Source organism: Numenius arquata, chromosome 16 (assembly GCF_964106895.1).
Source record: "Numenius arquata chromosome 16, bNumArq3.hap1.1, whole genome shotgun sequence".
Lineage (NCBI taxonomy): Eukaryota > Metazoa > Chordata > Aves > Charadriiformes > Scolopacidae > Numenius > Numenius arquata.
In genome coordinates, this window is record NC_133591.1 from 11,338,438 (window position 1) to 11,352,090 (window position 13,653).

A 13,653-nucleotide genomic window follows, 5' to 3' on the forward strand; every position below is an offset into this window, starting at 1 on the left:
TACATATTTTTATCAAACAGAAGTTGAAACTGATTGGAAACTGCAATTGCTTGAAATATGCCACACTACTTCATATGCATTAAGTTTCAGAGAATCTAATTTCCCCAAATTTTCGCTTTAATTCAGGAAGTATAACCTTAAGTTTTTCTCAGCAGAAAGATTTCTAAGCATTCATGCTTGAAATATATGTCCATGTATATTTGCATAGCAGGAAATAGAAAATACACGTCTTTCTACTTGGTAAAATATTTATACCTAGCACTGATTACAAACCATTTATTGAAAATTACAGTATAGTTTTTTTAAAAAGGTAACTTTGATAATAAAATGCTCTCTTAATGCATATGTTGGTTATTGTTTTCTCTAAGCAGAGAAAATATTTTTTGCATGTTTGTACGATCTTAATAACTGGAAAAATCTAATGCACTCAGTAAATTAATCACATTGTTCCATAACAGTCTCATTAAGGTCCAGTGTTCTTCAAAAGTTATTTTCAGCTTTGTGTTGAATGATATATGATGGATAGTTGTTCCTCTGAAGTTTAAACCTCTAAATGTACAAGAATAATATTTTCCAAAAGGCTGGGTCATGCTATGCCTCAAAGCCCTAAAAATTTTTGCTATTCCTTACTGTTTAAGAGGTTCTACAAGGACAAATGAATTTGCTTTTAAGCAAGTGATATTCAGTAAAGTCATCTAGAGAGTTTCACCTAAAGATGGCAATTTGCTGTAGGAGAACCTTGTATTGCTCTGGTGTACTCCCCTTCTAATTCCTGTATTTGCCTTGTTATAAGCAGTGCTGTAATTGCACTTTTATCTTTTCTATGACAATATATTTGGGAAGGGGACCGTGACTTTCCAACCCAGTTGAGAGACTCTGAGAAATTCAGTTCCTTTCCTTCACAAATTGATTCTTTATCAAATAGATGCTACCCAGTCTATACGATCAACTTCTCTGCCCATGAAACCGATACAGATAGGAGATGCTTTCTGCACATACTAGGTTAACTGGACAATGTCAGTGGCTTTGCTACTGACTCATTACAATTATCCATATGCTTGACAGGTGTCTCATGTCCATATATACAACTCTAGTGGCTAGTTTAACCCTGTAATTAGAAAGCAAGTTTTACCTACTCACTAGATTGATAGGCATTACTAGAATTAGGTTTGGTCTTTTGTTATTTTGGTTTTTTTCTTCTTTTATAGTTTGGGGGATAGTAGTGTTACTGAATAACTAAGATTTTTACTTAAGTTCTGTTTATTTATCTGTCAGTAGCCATATCTCTCCAGCTAAAGACTATTCTGAGCCTGAAGGTTATAGGATATTTAGGAGTATTTTGCCACTCCTGATGTCTTAGTATTTTATTTACCTCTGTACTTTCATGCTCTGAATTAATTTAAAAATCACAGTAAAACACCTTACCTAGTCTAGAAGTTTTGAATACAGCCAGTCAGAGAGACCAAAAAAAGATAGTTATATCATCTCTCAGGCGTTTGTCATGGGGGGGATTTGAGCCATCCCCTGCAGTTACCTAGATACGCAGGGAAATTTAGTCATCTAATTCAGTCGCAAGTCTGACAACCAACATTAGATACCAGAGCAGATGAATACTAGTCAGTAGGTCCACTGCAGGAATGCTACAATAATACAGCATTACTTTCATATCATATTTTTCCAAAATAGGTAAAAGTCTTCCTGTTGTTGCCCCTCTGAATTTCTTTTAGTTAAGCCCACTGCTCTACAGTGATAAAAATGCCAATTAAATCCAGCGTTGTCTTCGGAATTAGTCTATCAACATTAAATAGATAAGCCTCACAGCAAAACTTCTCAGGCTTTTACAATCTGATACCGGCATCTTCATCCAATCAAACCATATCATTAGAACGAGAATATTTTTTTCATTGCACAGTATAAAGCATTATCATATTTGTGAACTTTCTTTTTTTCAATTAAAGAAAGTAATTTAGTCAATACAGACAGAACAGTTTATGTATAAACTTCCTGTTAGTATCTGAAGTTACAAGGAATATGAAGTTCAGGGTATGGCAACAAGTCCAAAATATAGAAAATTGCTGTCCTGTGTGTTCTACATGTGGATATCCATACCAGAAGCACACAATTATAGCGAACAATGTAACCAAATATAAACCTTGACTTGAAATAATATATAGTAAATATAATTGCAAATCGGGAGTTGACTGATCATTCTCTTTAATGTATATTCATTATTTTACTGATATTTATGTACCATAGAAGATATATGTTTGGATACAAGTCTTCAGACTGGAATCTTGATATGTCACTATATAAAATTAAACTTTGATAAGGGAATATATATATTACTTTCTTAAGTGAAAAAAGGCAATGCTAGAATTCCGTTTGCAGTGCTGGAAGATTACGCACATGAATGCTGACATCATCTAGGCTTTGCTCCCACACAAAGTTCGCTATGAAATATCTTGAAATGGAAAGACTTCATGAAAAATGAGAGCACCTGAACAGCTTAGGTCAATCTTTGGCTCAGATTCCCAAGAGGCTTAGTTTGTCAGAAAGACATTTAATGATACTTTTTTTACCAGTGGCACTAACAGGTGCTAAACGGGCTATGTATAACATGTATCACAATTTCCCCTCTGCCCTGACTCTTATTATTAGTATTGCAGGAAAATAGCTGCATGCCAGAAAGAAGTCTTAATACACTGTACTCTCAAAAAGCTGAAGTATCAGGAAAGGCAAATAAGCTCCTTAAGTACTTGGTTTCAGGGGGAAAAAAAAAAAAAAAAAAAAAAAATTGGTTTGCTTGATAAAAAATTTCCTGGCAGAAACAGGATTTCTGCTCAAAGTTCATACAATTGGCGTATGACTGAGGGCTTTCCAGGCAAATTATTGTCAGATAATTGAGAGGTTCCATAATGACCCGAACTATTTGTTTTGTATGAGGCCCAATGCAGTCTCAACTGTTTGCTGCAGTATTTTGTCTTTTTCATCTGCATCTTCCTTTTAACAAGACGCTATACTAAAAAAATAGCCTCAAAAAAGCCTAAAATTTCATTTGTCCATTTACTTGCAATGGCTGTAAGAAAGAGGAAAAAAAAAAACCAAACCTTAACTTATCTGCAAGTAGCTTTCCTTTATCATTCATTTTTATAAAATTATTGAACTGGTGTCACTTTTAGAAGAAGCAGGCACGTACAACCTTTGCCTTGTGTCTTCTGTGCCATGTGAATCTGTTACAATTCAGGAATTCTCAATCATACATTCATGTTTAACTCATTTCATTATTTACTTTGTTATTCTATCTTTGAAGAATGTTTCTATGGTCTAGAACCCTGTTGCAGCCATACACTGTAGAAGAAACCTGAAAAATATCCTTCAGAATGTGCAGCAGGTATGAAACAAAACTGAGTGCATACAGATAGACGGGGAGAGTCACAAAGAAACTGCACGACTTCTTTTCAGGGTGAGCGGCAGGAGTACTAACATGAGAGAGTAGAGATTATTTAACATTCCTTAGCACACATTAATTTAAGAAGAAATTTAAATAAAGATGGGACATTTAGGATTAACAGGCAACTCTTCCTAAGGGCAGGATACAACACGTAAAAAGGCAGCAACAAAATAATAAAACAAATCACTTGATAATTTCACATTATCAAAGGCCAGAGATGACATCTTAATATGTAATAAAAGATAGAATGGGTCAATCAGCTGCTAAGGACCATGAAAACTAAGACAAGTAATTTATTTGATATAATAGACAAGAAATCAGCACGGGTATATAAAAACCCAAGGCAACCTTCTCAGAGTGCTGATCAGGATTAATAATCTTATAATAAATCAATAGCATTCCAAGGGTATTGTACAAACCAGTTCTGCAACTGTGTCAAAAGAGAGGCAGCTGTTACCTAGTTGAGACATACTAACTATGTGCACGGAAAGATAAAGCTATATTTATTACATGTTAGGCAGAAAAAAACATGAAAGACATTGTGGAAATAAAAACAGACACAGATCACATCTGCAGATAACCCTAGATAAGCAGGAAAAATATTGTTACAGAGAGTGACAGAGAAAAATGCACCAGGTAGACGGAAAAAAAAAAAGTGAAGATTTCTAGTTTTCACTGTCTTGCTCTTCAGTAAGCAGCTAAACATCACATATTTCGAACAGACAAATCAAAATATTGTTCTGGCCAGATCTGCAAACTGTTAAGTCAGGTGATTTTGTCTCTGCACATGGTGTCATCCAGAATAAAGTGTAGCAAGAGAAAGACAAAGGCCCCAGAAAAAAAATCTGTCTTCCCCTTGTCTCATTTGTTTCCAGGCAGTATAAAGTGTAACTTATTTTGTCTCTTAAAATTCTGCACAAAGGAAAAACTGTGCAGGCAACTGATAGTTGGGACATTATTTTTGTTCTCCCTTCTGCACATTAGTGTCACTACAAAACTCCTGCCCTGAGCAGACTTCACAGATTAGCTATATTCAGGACCTACCAGTATGCAGAGCTAGCTCATTTTCCACTCAATTTTTACCATATCTGCCAATCATTATTTTAACACGTCTTAATAAAGACAGGGCTTATGCATAGCATTTATCCACTGCTGTCAACAAGCACAGAAGTTATCATCTTCATATAGATCATTTGCTTAACTTTTGCAGTTTATAAATCAGACAGATTCTTACGCGCTCTGTCAAGCAGTAAGTTATGTTTGACAGGGGACTAGCTTTATTTAATAGTTCTCTTCACCATAGGTACTACACCAGGAAGCATTTTAGACTCAGCAACACTATTATTTGTTGGGCTTTTTTCATGAGTGGCAGTCTCAGCGTTGCAATTCAAGTGATCTAGCAGTATAGGTACTTCTCGTAGTTTAGCTATCAGAGCTGTTTAACACTGTATTGTTTATACAACCCACCTGGAACATGCCATGTTCTATACAGTAAAATAATGGATATATGTTTGGATAAAGTATAACACACAAAGAAAGATGGGACAAAGGTAACCTGTTCTTTATGATTATAGAGTCAGGTTCCCCCTGAAATACTATTAGTGTCCCTCTTCTTTTTGCCATTTAAGTGGGAGTTTGAGAAAGATGACTATTCTCACATATTTCATCTGTGTTCAAATTTCTCAACAGGTCATAAAAATATGTCTGCAGAATTTAATTTTATAGCTGGGCAAATAGTTGGACAGTGGTTGCATATACATGGAAGCTGAGGGATGATAAAAGTCTGAATTTCAATGTTGAGTACACTCTATAAGCAGTAGCACCAAGGAACATCAGATTGCAGAAAAGGGATAAAAAGAGATCATAGGAGATTAGCCCTCCAGGCTGTTAAAACACTATGTAAAAGTGGGCTTCGATGTCACTGAGAAATAACCCACATGCTTACTTCATTTGATTCTAAATAAAGGAATCAAAATCAACCTCCATGAGGATTTTTCAGAGTATATTCTTTTGGGCTAATTTTTTAAATTTATTTTTAAATCTGAGGAAGAAGGCAGGAAAAGTCTAAAGAATTGCAAGAAACCAACCAACTCCCAGTCAGGATCTAGATATAAATAAGACACACTTTTCTCAATATCTTCAAAAATGAAGAGGAAGAATTAGGGGCAATGCTTCTCTCACGTCAAGAGGTGGTTTCTAAACACAAATCAGATTAGAAATCTGTTACAATAGGACAACACTAATGCCAAACCAAGAATCTCCAGATAACAAAGCATAAGTCCATGTGTAGGACAGGGAACGGAGAATCAGTTAGTGTTGTCCAGAGAAGAAAATGGAAGTGCAGTGGATAAGCTGCAAAATCACTACAGAAGATAAGAATAGGGAAATATTCTATATATGATAAGCTATACCAAGAAAAAAGGGCCAATTCAAACAGCACCAACAAGGATTATTGGAAATATCATATCTTTGCAAAAAATAATCTAAGAGACAGTTCCATATTTATCGAATAGCATCAGACACACAGAGACAATAATGGAAGCATGACAGAAAGATCTGGACAAATCCGACAAAGCCACTAAAATTTAGGCAACTATTATTTAAATTTTTTTCCTTAAAATAAGTTTCTCTGGTCTGATATTTCTCATGACCTAGTATAATTGCTTCTCAAATTTGCCAGATGCCTTCTAATAAGAGAAATCTTTGTAAAAGATTTAGTACTCGTAATGCTTATTTCATTTGCAGTAAAATTCAAATATTTCTGAAAGGTTTTATCAAAATTCAGTTTAGGTGAATGTTCTTGACCATAAGGTTTTTTTACCTTGAAGAATCATAGAAAGTGCAGGCAAAAGGGATTCAACCATATAAGGCAAGCTTGTAAAACAAAGGGAATATTTTTGGAAACGATTTTGTAGTCTTGGTTCAAACCTAAGTATAATTGCTCTCAAACTTATCAGTTAGCTCCCATCTAATAAGAAAAAATCTTTGTAAAGAAACTGTATTAGCAACCAAAAATACTGACAAAGGAATTAAAAGTACAAATGAGTTGAAATAATTTCACATCACTCTACCAATAATGATAAAAGATTGTATGGAGTGATACCTAAAGAACCCCTTTCCTACATGCATGGGATGCGAAGGGAATAGTTTCACCTGTTTTCTTTGGTGATGATCTTTTCTTATACTGTTTTGGAGGGAAGGAGTTGGTTGCAGAACCCAGAATGTGAACAGACAGGACTTTACAGAAAGGTATGGCAGTAAACACAAACAAGCAAACAAAAAGCCAAGGGTGAGATTTCTGGGAAGTATTGCTCTACAGGTTTTGTCTGATATTTGTTTCTTTCTGGTTTGTGCATTTTTCATATGATTTGGAAGGAAATATTAGAATCTTCCTCCAGTTCTACCTCAGTGACTGATGTCAACTTCCAATACAATCTCCGGAAAATATGTTAGAAGTATCAACTATGGAATTCCTTTCTTTAACCACTTCCATCTCATGGAGTTTTCCATCTCAATTGCTATAAATTTCTATCACCAGAGCTAGCTGTGCGATCTGCTAGGTCACTTGACAATATTTTAATCTATACTGTGATTTATGATAAGTGATAGTGTATAAACAGCAGACTAGATAGAAGGCACTGAAGTTGTTTCAGGTACCAATACAGTTCACCTTGCCTCAGGGATCTGGTGAATGGCATGTATTATATAAAATATGCATAATTTGGGGGAGGTATTCACATTTAGGCATTAAAGCCATTGCAGTTATTTCAGTCATTACCAAAACCATGACCATGCAGTTATCATCTTTAAAGGGCACAGGAGCTCTCGATAAACAATTTTTAATGAAAAAATCAGATATTCAACTATGTTGACATTCCACAATTCCAATACAAAATAAACAACAGTGAAGGTGGTCACAGTTGGCCCCTTTTCTATAGAGGACTGCCCAAACCAGATCATTAAACCTGGCTGAAAGATCCCTTTCTGTACACTTATTGAGATCCGGTTCTATTTGAAACATCATATAAAAACTTCTTGGAACAATATCCTCCCCAGTAACACTTATGTAATGCACCTGCTGTAAAAGAACAAGGATTCTGGTATTCTGGAGTACTCCAGGAACTGATACTGGTGAACAAGCTCTCTAAAATGTAAAACAACTGAAGATATGTAAGGGAGTACAAAAGAAGTAGAAGCATTTTAAGGTTAACTTTTTGAATTTACAGTATTTATTTTAATTCTTCCTGAATGGCAGCTGTTTTCAAACATAAATACAGAATGTTTAGGAACCACTAGATGATAGAATCATTATGTGTTCCTACCCACAAACTCTCATCTCTTAAGCATCACATTTTACAAGGCTGTCAAAAAGTAAGTTCAAATAAAACCCTATAAAGGTTAGCTCAGGCAAGCTGGATGTGATAGCAAACACATAGCTGCGTATGTGCAAGTGTTCATATATTTTTCCATAGTTACTATATTTGTGTGCTGTGAAAACCAGAAGGTAATAGCATTAAAGGGAATGAAACAGGAGTAGTTAGTCATTGAACAAGGCAAATCAGCCATATAAACAAAAACAGTCAAAGAAAATTGCAAATTTAAAAGTTACATACTAATTAAAATCTACATCTGATTTTTTTTTTAAATTAATTTAATCCCAAATTCTGAATGAAAATCCTTGCAAAAAACGGGGAGAAACCTGTTACTTATTACTATTTTAGCTTCAAAATTTCCCAGGACCTGCAAAACATGGTCTCCAAATTAACCATCCCTGTACACCAGGATGTCACTACTGTCTACCTTTTAAAGTGATGTTTGGAGTAACTTTTAACCAGGTAAACATTTGGCAAAAAGGCACCTCCCACACACAAAAATCAGCTGTCATGTGAAAAGCAACTCCATTTCCCAAAAGTAACATTAAATAAATAAATAAATCTGTCCAGTGCAGACAACTATCCAAATAAAGGAATCATTGCTTCTGGCTTCTTACTACAGATTAGGGGTGAGGGGAAGGAAATCACATTTGGGGCTGGGAACTCAGGGATTACTGCCTTGGGAGGATGGGGACATGGGGGAGAAAAAAAAAGGCCAAACAGTGGGGAGGGGGAAAGGAAGAGAAGGAAGGAGAATAAGGAGCAGAAGGTGCACTTACTGTTTGGTTATCTTCATACAGCTTCAAGTCATATCCACTCAGCTCCACACAGAAAATTATTGCTGTAACCCCCTCGAAACAGTGGATCCATTTTTTGCGTTCAGATCTCTGTCCACCCACATCCACCATTTTGAAAGTCAGCTCTTTGAAGGTGAACTTATTTTCTACAATCCCTGTGGTCATGTCCCGAGAACGCAGAATATCTTCCACTGTAGGGATGTAGTCCAGCGCTGCAATCCTTTCTAGGTCATTTAAGTAGTATGCAGCGTTATCCTCTAGGTGGTACTCGTTGGAGCGGCAAAAACACTCCTGCACACCAGGGTCTGCCCAGAGCCGTTTCATGACTCCCAGAAGCTCGGGGGTAATCTCACCTTTGCTCTCAGCTGGGCCTGTCAGGGCAAAGAGCTGCACAGCATCATATGCTCTGTCGGGATTGTGAAATTCTATCTTAAGGGTGGCCAGAGCCCGAATGATACGTGTGAGGGAATCAATTGCATTGTAGATAATCAGAGGTTTGTATTCTTTGCAAGCCTCCAAGTTAAAGCCACCACTATGAATGATTTTCATCTGCTTTACAATCGTACTCTTCCCAGAATTGCTGGTACCCAGGAGAAGGAGCTTAATCTCCCTTCGTTGTCGCTGACTTTCAGAGCGCAGGTGGCGGTCAATCCTACGGGACCGCCGCGCTGCCTCTTTCTCCTCAGAGCTTTGCCGACATCCCATGGTATAGCAGGCAGTTACAGAAGGGAAAGGTTGGAGATTGTCTCGCTCTGTTTGCGTCTCTGAAAAAGATCTCTGGTGCCTTTCAGTTCTCGTGCCAGGTACCTTGAACAAAAAAAAACCTCGCTACCCAATACCTGGCAATCCAAGATGCCTGTACCACCTAATTCAGTCCCAGCAGGGGTGCAAACACATGTAGGTATGCAACCACAGAAATAGTCTCTTCAGTAGATCTCATGGCACTCCCCTTTCCAGTGCATAAACAGTGGCACATTCCTGTTAATGAAGGGACACTTCCCTTTGCCACAGTTTGGCTAGATCCGTCAAATACTCTTTTCTGTTCTGCATAATTATTTTGCTGCCTTCTGTCCAAAGGTAAGGAGCCAAACGTTCACCTTCTCTGCTGTAGCCCTTGTCTTTTAGTTGTATTTTCTGGTTGCTGTGGCGATGCTGCTAGATAAAGCTGAAGCTCTTTTCAATGGTGCTGCACTTGTTTTGTTTCTCTTCCCCCTTCAGACTTTTTCAGCTGATCCAGTTCAGCTCTGTAAATCTGTGCTTTCCACCTGCCAAACAATGAGAAGAGAAATGAATGAAATGAGAGACTCCACTTCCTTGCTGCAAACCACTCACTTTCTCCTCTTCTTCTAGACTTCTAAACCTTTTATTATCCCAAACAGAAGATACAGATGGAAAAATATGTGAAGAAAAGCAAAAATCTAAAAGCCTTGCAAAAACGTAGGGACAGCTGAAGCTTGCAGACCTACGAAAATGTGGTTTCTGAACAATAGTAAATCAAATCTCCCTTTCAGCCTTCTGTGTTTTATTATCTAAACCTACATGAAAACAAACAGTGCTGAGCTGTGCCCCAATTTCTCCCTCAGCAAGAGCTTATGGCAGTGCTTTTCCTGCACAGTCCTGTTCTGACTGGTTTTCCTGAAGTAGAAAACGAAACAGACTCACAACTACTTTTCCCAGTCTCTCTATTTATATCAATATCTTGTACTCAGACAGATGTCCTCCTGGATTTTCTTTCATCTTTTCTGTTTGCACTGAACATTTAAATAACTAAATTAGGAAGCAAAAGGAGGTGATTAACTTTGCTTCATGATTTTGGAAAAGGAGAGTTACTGATCTTTGCAGAATGCAGATCTTTCCCCTTGCAGAGCAGGGCTGTTAAACATACAACCTGCATCCTGTTTAATCAATAAAGCGATGCACTAGTACAACAAACTTTGTAAGCTTCTTTCCATGGCCAAGCTAAGTGTTATTAAGCCTCCTCTCTCCCATTTTTAATACATGAAAGTTCTGAGATGCAGTAAAAGTGAACAGTGACTACAAGGCAAATGTTTCATACAAAAAGCACAGGAAATGCCCTCCCAAGCAAGGGCTGACAGCTTCTCAGTGGCTGTTAGAGCAATTACTCTTTCCCAAATTAGGGGTTAAGCCTACTAGTTGGAACTCTGCAGAAGGCAACAGCAGGAAGCAGTTACCTCTCACAGAGGGAAAACACATTACTAACAGCTGATTGGCGATAACTCGCCTCTCTTCTAGGAAGGGTTTGCTGCTCTCACTAAGCTCTGAGCACAGTGGAATCACACATGTCACAGCTTCCTCATCGTATGCTGTCCCCAGCCCACTTTGGCACCTATATTGCTGTCTGTTTACTTGTGTCTAGAGGGTCCTCAGTGAGTATTTTTGCAAACCAAGCTACATGCCACTGAGATACCCTCAGAGGTAGGCTTAAGAAAAATTTCAGAGCCTACTAAAGGAATATAACTTCACCTACACTTTAATGAGACTAAGTCTCCCAAATTCCATTTTCAAAGTTGCCCTAGAGGTCTTTGGAAGTTTTACTTGCATGAACTTACTAGCATTTCAGTGCAGAAGCGACAAAGCATTAAAATACATACTGAAGAGGATGACTCCACACTACGAGAAGGACAGAATGATCCAAGTCAGATGTTGAACCTCTGGCTTTTGTGAGAACAGAAATTGAACTACAACTACTTGCAACCTCATGCAGTTTGCTTGCTTTCTTTCTTAAGCATCACAGCAGAAATTTTAGTGAACAAAAGATATTTCATCACCAGATTTACCTGTATTTTTCCTTTTTTTCACATCACCTACATCATAGGATAAGACTTACTTCTATAGATATAAAGCAGGATGGACTGGGTCTCATTCCTACTTGGCCTCACTGCTCTGGTTGAAAAATACAAACTTAAACTTACATTAGTTCTATTTTAGTGTGTAACGTATTTACTAATGCATATACATATAGTAGTACATGCTTTGTAAGATACTGTTTTATTGTTGATGATTTCAACTCTTATTTTTTGTCTTGCCAAAAGCCATTATCAGCCAGGGATTTCAGTGAGATCTTGCTTTACCCTCATGGTAGCTGTCACCATAGTAGAAATTAATTACGTCAAATAATAGTTTCAGCTAACCTTTAAATAATGGTAATTGTGATATAACACAGCATAAAAACTTTGAGGTGGGGGCTTCACAGATACAGATAAGGACGACTACATCAGCTGCAGTACTGGAGAAGGGTTATATGGTTAAAATAAAGAATAAAGCTCAGCTTTTTGAGTTTCTTAGCATCTCAAATTTACGTGAAAAAAAAAAATCATTCTTAGAACGTTTATTTGGAAGGGTAGAAGGGGGGAATAAATTCCATATCTAGGATCTCATTCCTCAGGTGGTAGAAACAAGTGTAGTGATCTCAGACTCTTCAGCAAGAGGTATTACCAGCCTGCTGTTATTTGTACGTTCCTTGTCACAGCGGGCTACCCTAATCCTAGTTTCTGTATTTTGTATAGCCTTCTCTCTGAACACATTTAAAGTCACTTACAGATCTCTTCTGATTTATGATGGGCTGACAAGTGGAAAGGTAGTGTGTGTGTCTGCTTTCAGGTCCAAGTCCCCACTGGAATGCATCTCTGAGGTCTACTGTTCTGCAACAGCATCTTGGCATTAGACAGGTTCTTGCAACACACTGGATCCCTTTTCAGCAGTTTCCAATACATAAATGTGAAGGTCTCTGGGAATGTGAAACTTGCGTGTATGGAAGGACAAATAGTTATGGCAATCATTGTTAATCCCTAAACATCAGAGAAAAAGGTATAAAGACCGGAGAGACTCAATGGATGACAGTTTTACATATGCTTTCCTGAAGTTTCCTGGGATGTTAGTCTGGGACAGTTGAGCTTGCACTCACTCACTCTTAAATACTTTTACTGATTCTATATTTATCTTTAAATCCCTTCCTAACTCTAACCCTGCTTAAGAGAGATACTCAGTTGAACCAATGTAGACCTGGATACAATTCACGACTACCAGGATGAGTCAGTGTAGGTCGGGATTGGTACTGGTGTATTGTGTATTATATTTTAGTTAGGAGAGGATGAATAGGTGATTGTTGCAAACAGTTGCAAAATTCCACAACTTGAACTCTGACCACAAAAAAAGTGTGGTCACTCAAAAAAACAGTATATGACAGTATACTGATTAAAATGCATTTTGATATTCCCCCTTCTTCCCATCTTTCCTTAGATTCCCAGAACACTATTAACACAAACATTTTCAGAACAGCAGCTTTTATTCAGTTCTGAAGATCTCATGTACAGTATTTCAACTTTCCCTCTTTTACCTTGCCCCTGTTTAAACCTGCCTTCTCCCCGCATTCTTTTAATCTCCGTGCTCTAACACCTGCCTGTAAATCCATCCCAAATCCACATGCATGAAATTGCCATAGAATGAGGTGTAATGTTTTTAATCTGAAAGAGACGAGACTTAGACTAGAAATTAGGAAGAAATTCTTTCCTGTGAGGGTGGTGAGGCACTGGAACAGGTTGCCCAGAGAAGCTGTGGCTGCCCCATCCCTGGAGGGGTTCAAGGCCAGGTTGGATGGGGCTTTGAGCAACCTGGTCTGGTGGGAGGTGTCCCTGCCCAGGGCAGGGGGGCTGGGACTCCATGATCTTTAAGGTCCCTTCCAACCCAAACCACTCTGTGATTCCATGATACGTGCCAGTTCAGAGTGCTTATCTGTCATATTTGCCTGTATGGATCACAGTGTATGAGCAGGCTTGTAATTTAAGCATTTTGGGTCCCTTAAATGTAAAGATAGCTGAACCCGTTACCCCAAGTGCACTGTGCATCGCTATTTCCTGGTCTAAAATTCTACAAGGGTCTAATATCAGCTGTATTTATCTTACTTCACTTTGCACGTCAGAAGGACATTAGCACACAAAGACCATATTAATCAGCAGAAAACTAAAATAATAGCATAGGCATTATTAGAATAGTAATTAGCACAACTTTACTT

At 37.7% G+C, this 13,653-nt stretch overlaps 2 protein-coding genes across 2 annotated transcripts in view; one reads left to right on the forward strand and one right to left on the reverse strand.

Annotated features, from left to right (window-relative positions):
• Positions 1 to 9,886, reverse strand: part of GNAZ (G protein subunit alpha z) — a 48,636-nt gene extending 38,750 nt beyond the window's left edge. The window contains exon 1 of the mRNA XM_074159878.1: positions 8,604 to 9,886. Coding sequence (XP_074015979.1) covers positions 8,604 to 9,326 — 723 coding nt within the window. The 5' untranslated portion in view covers positions 9,327 to 9,886. The remainder of the gene's footprint in view (positions 1 to 8,603) is intronic.
• RSPH14 (radial spoke head 14 homolog) overlaps positions 1 to 13,653 on the forward strand; it is a 100,790-nt gene that overhangs the window by 48,946 nt on the left and 38,191 nt on the right. The gene's annotated exons all lie outside the window — the stretch shown is intronic.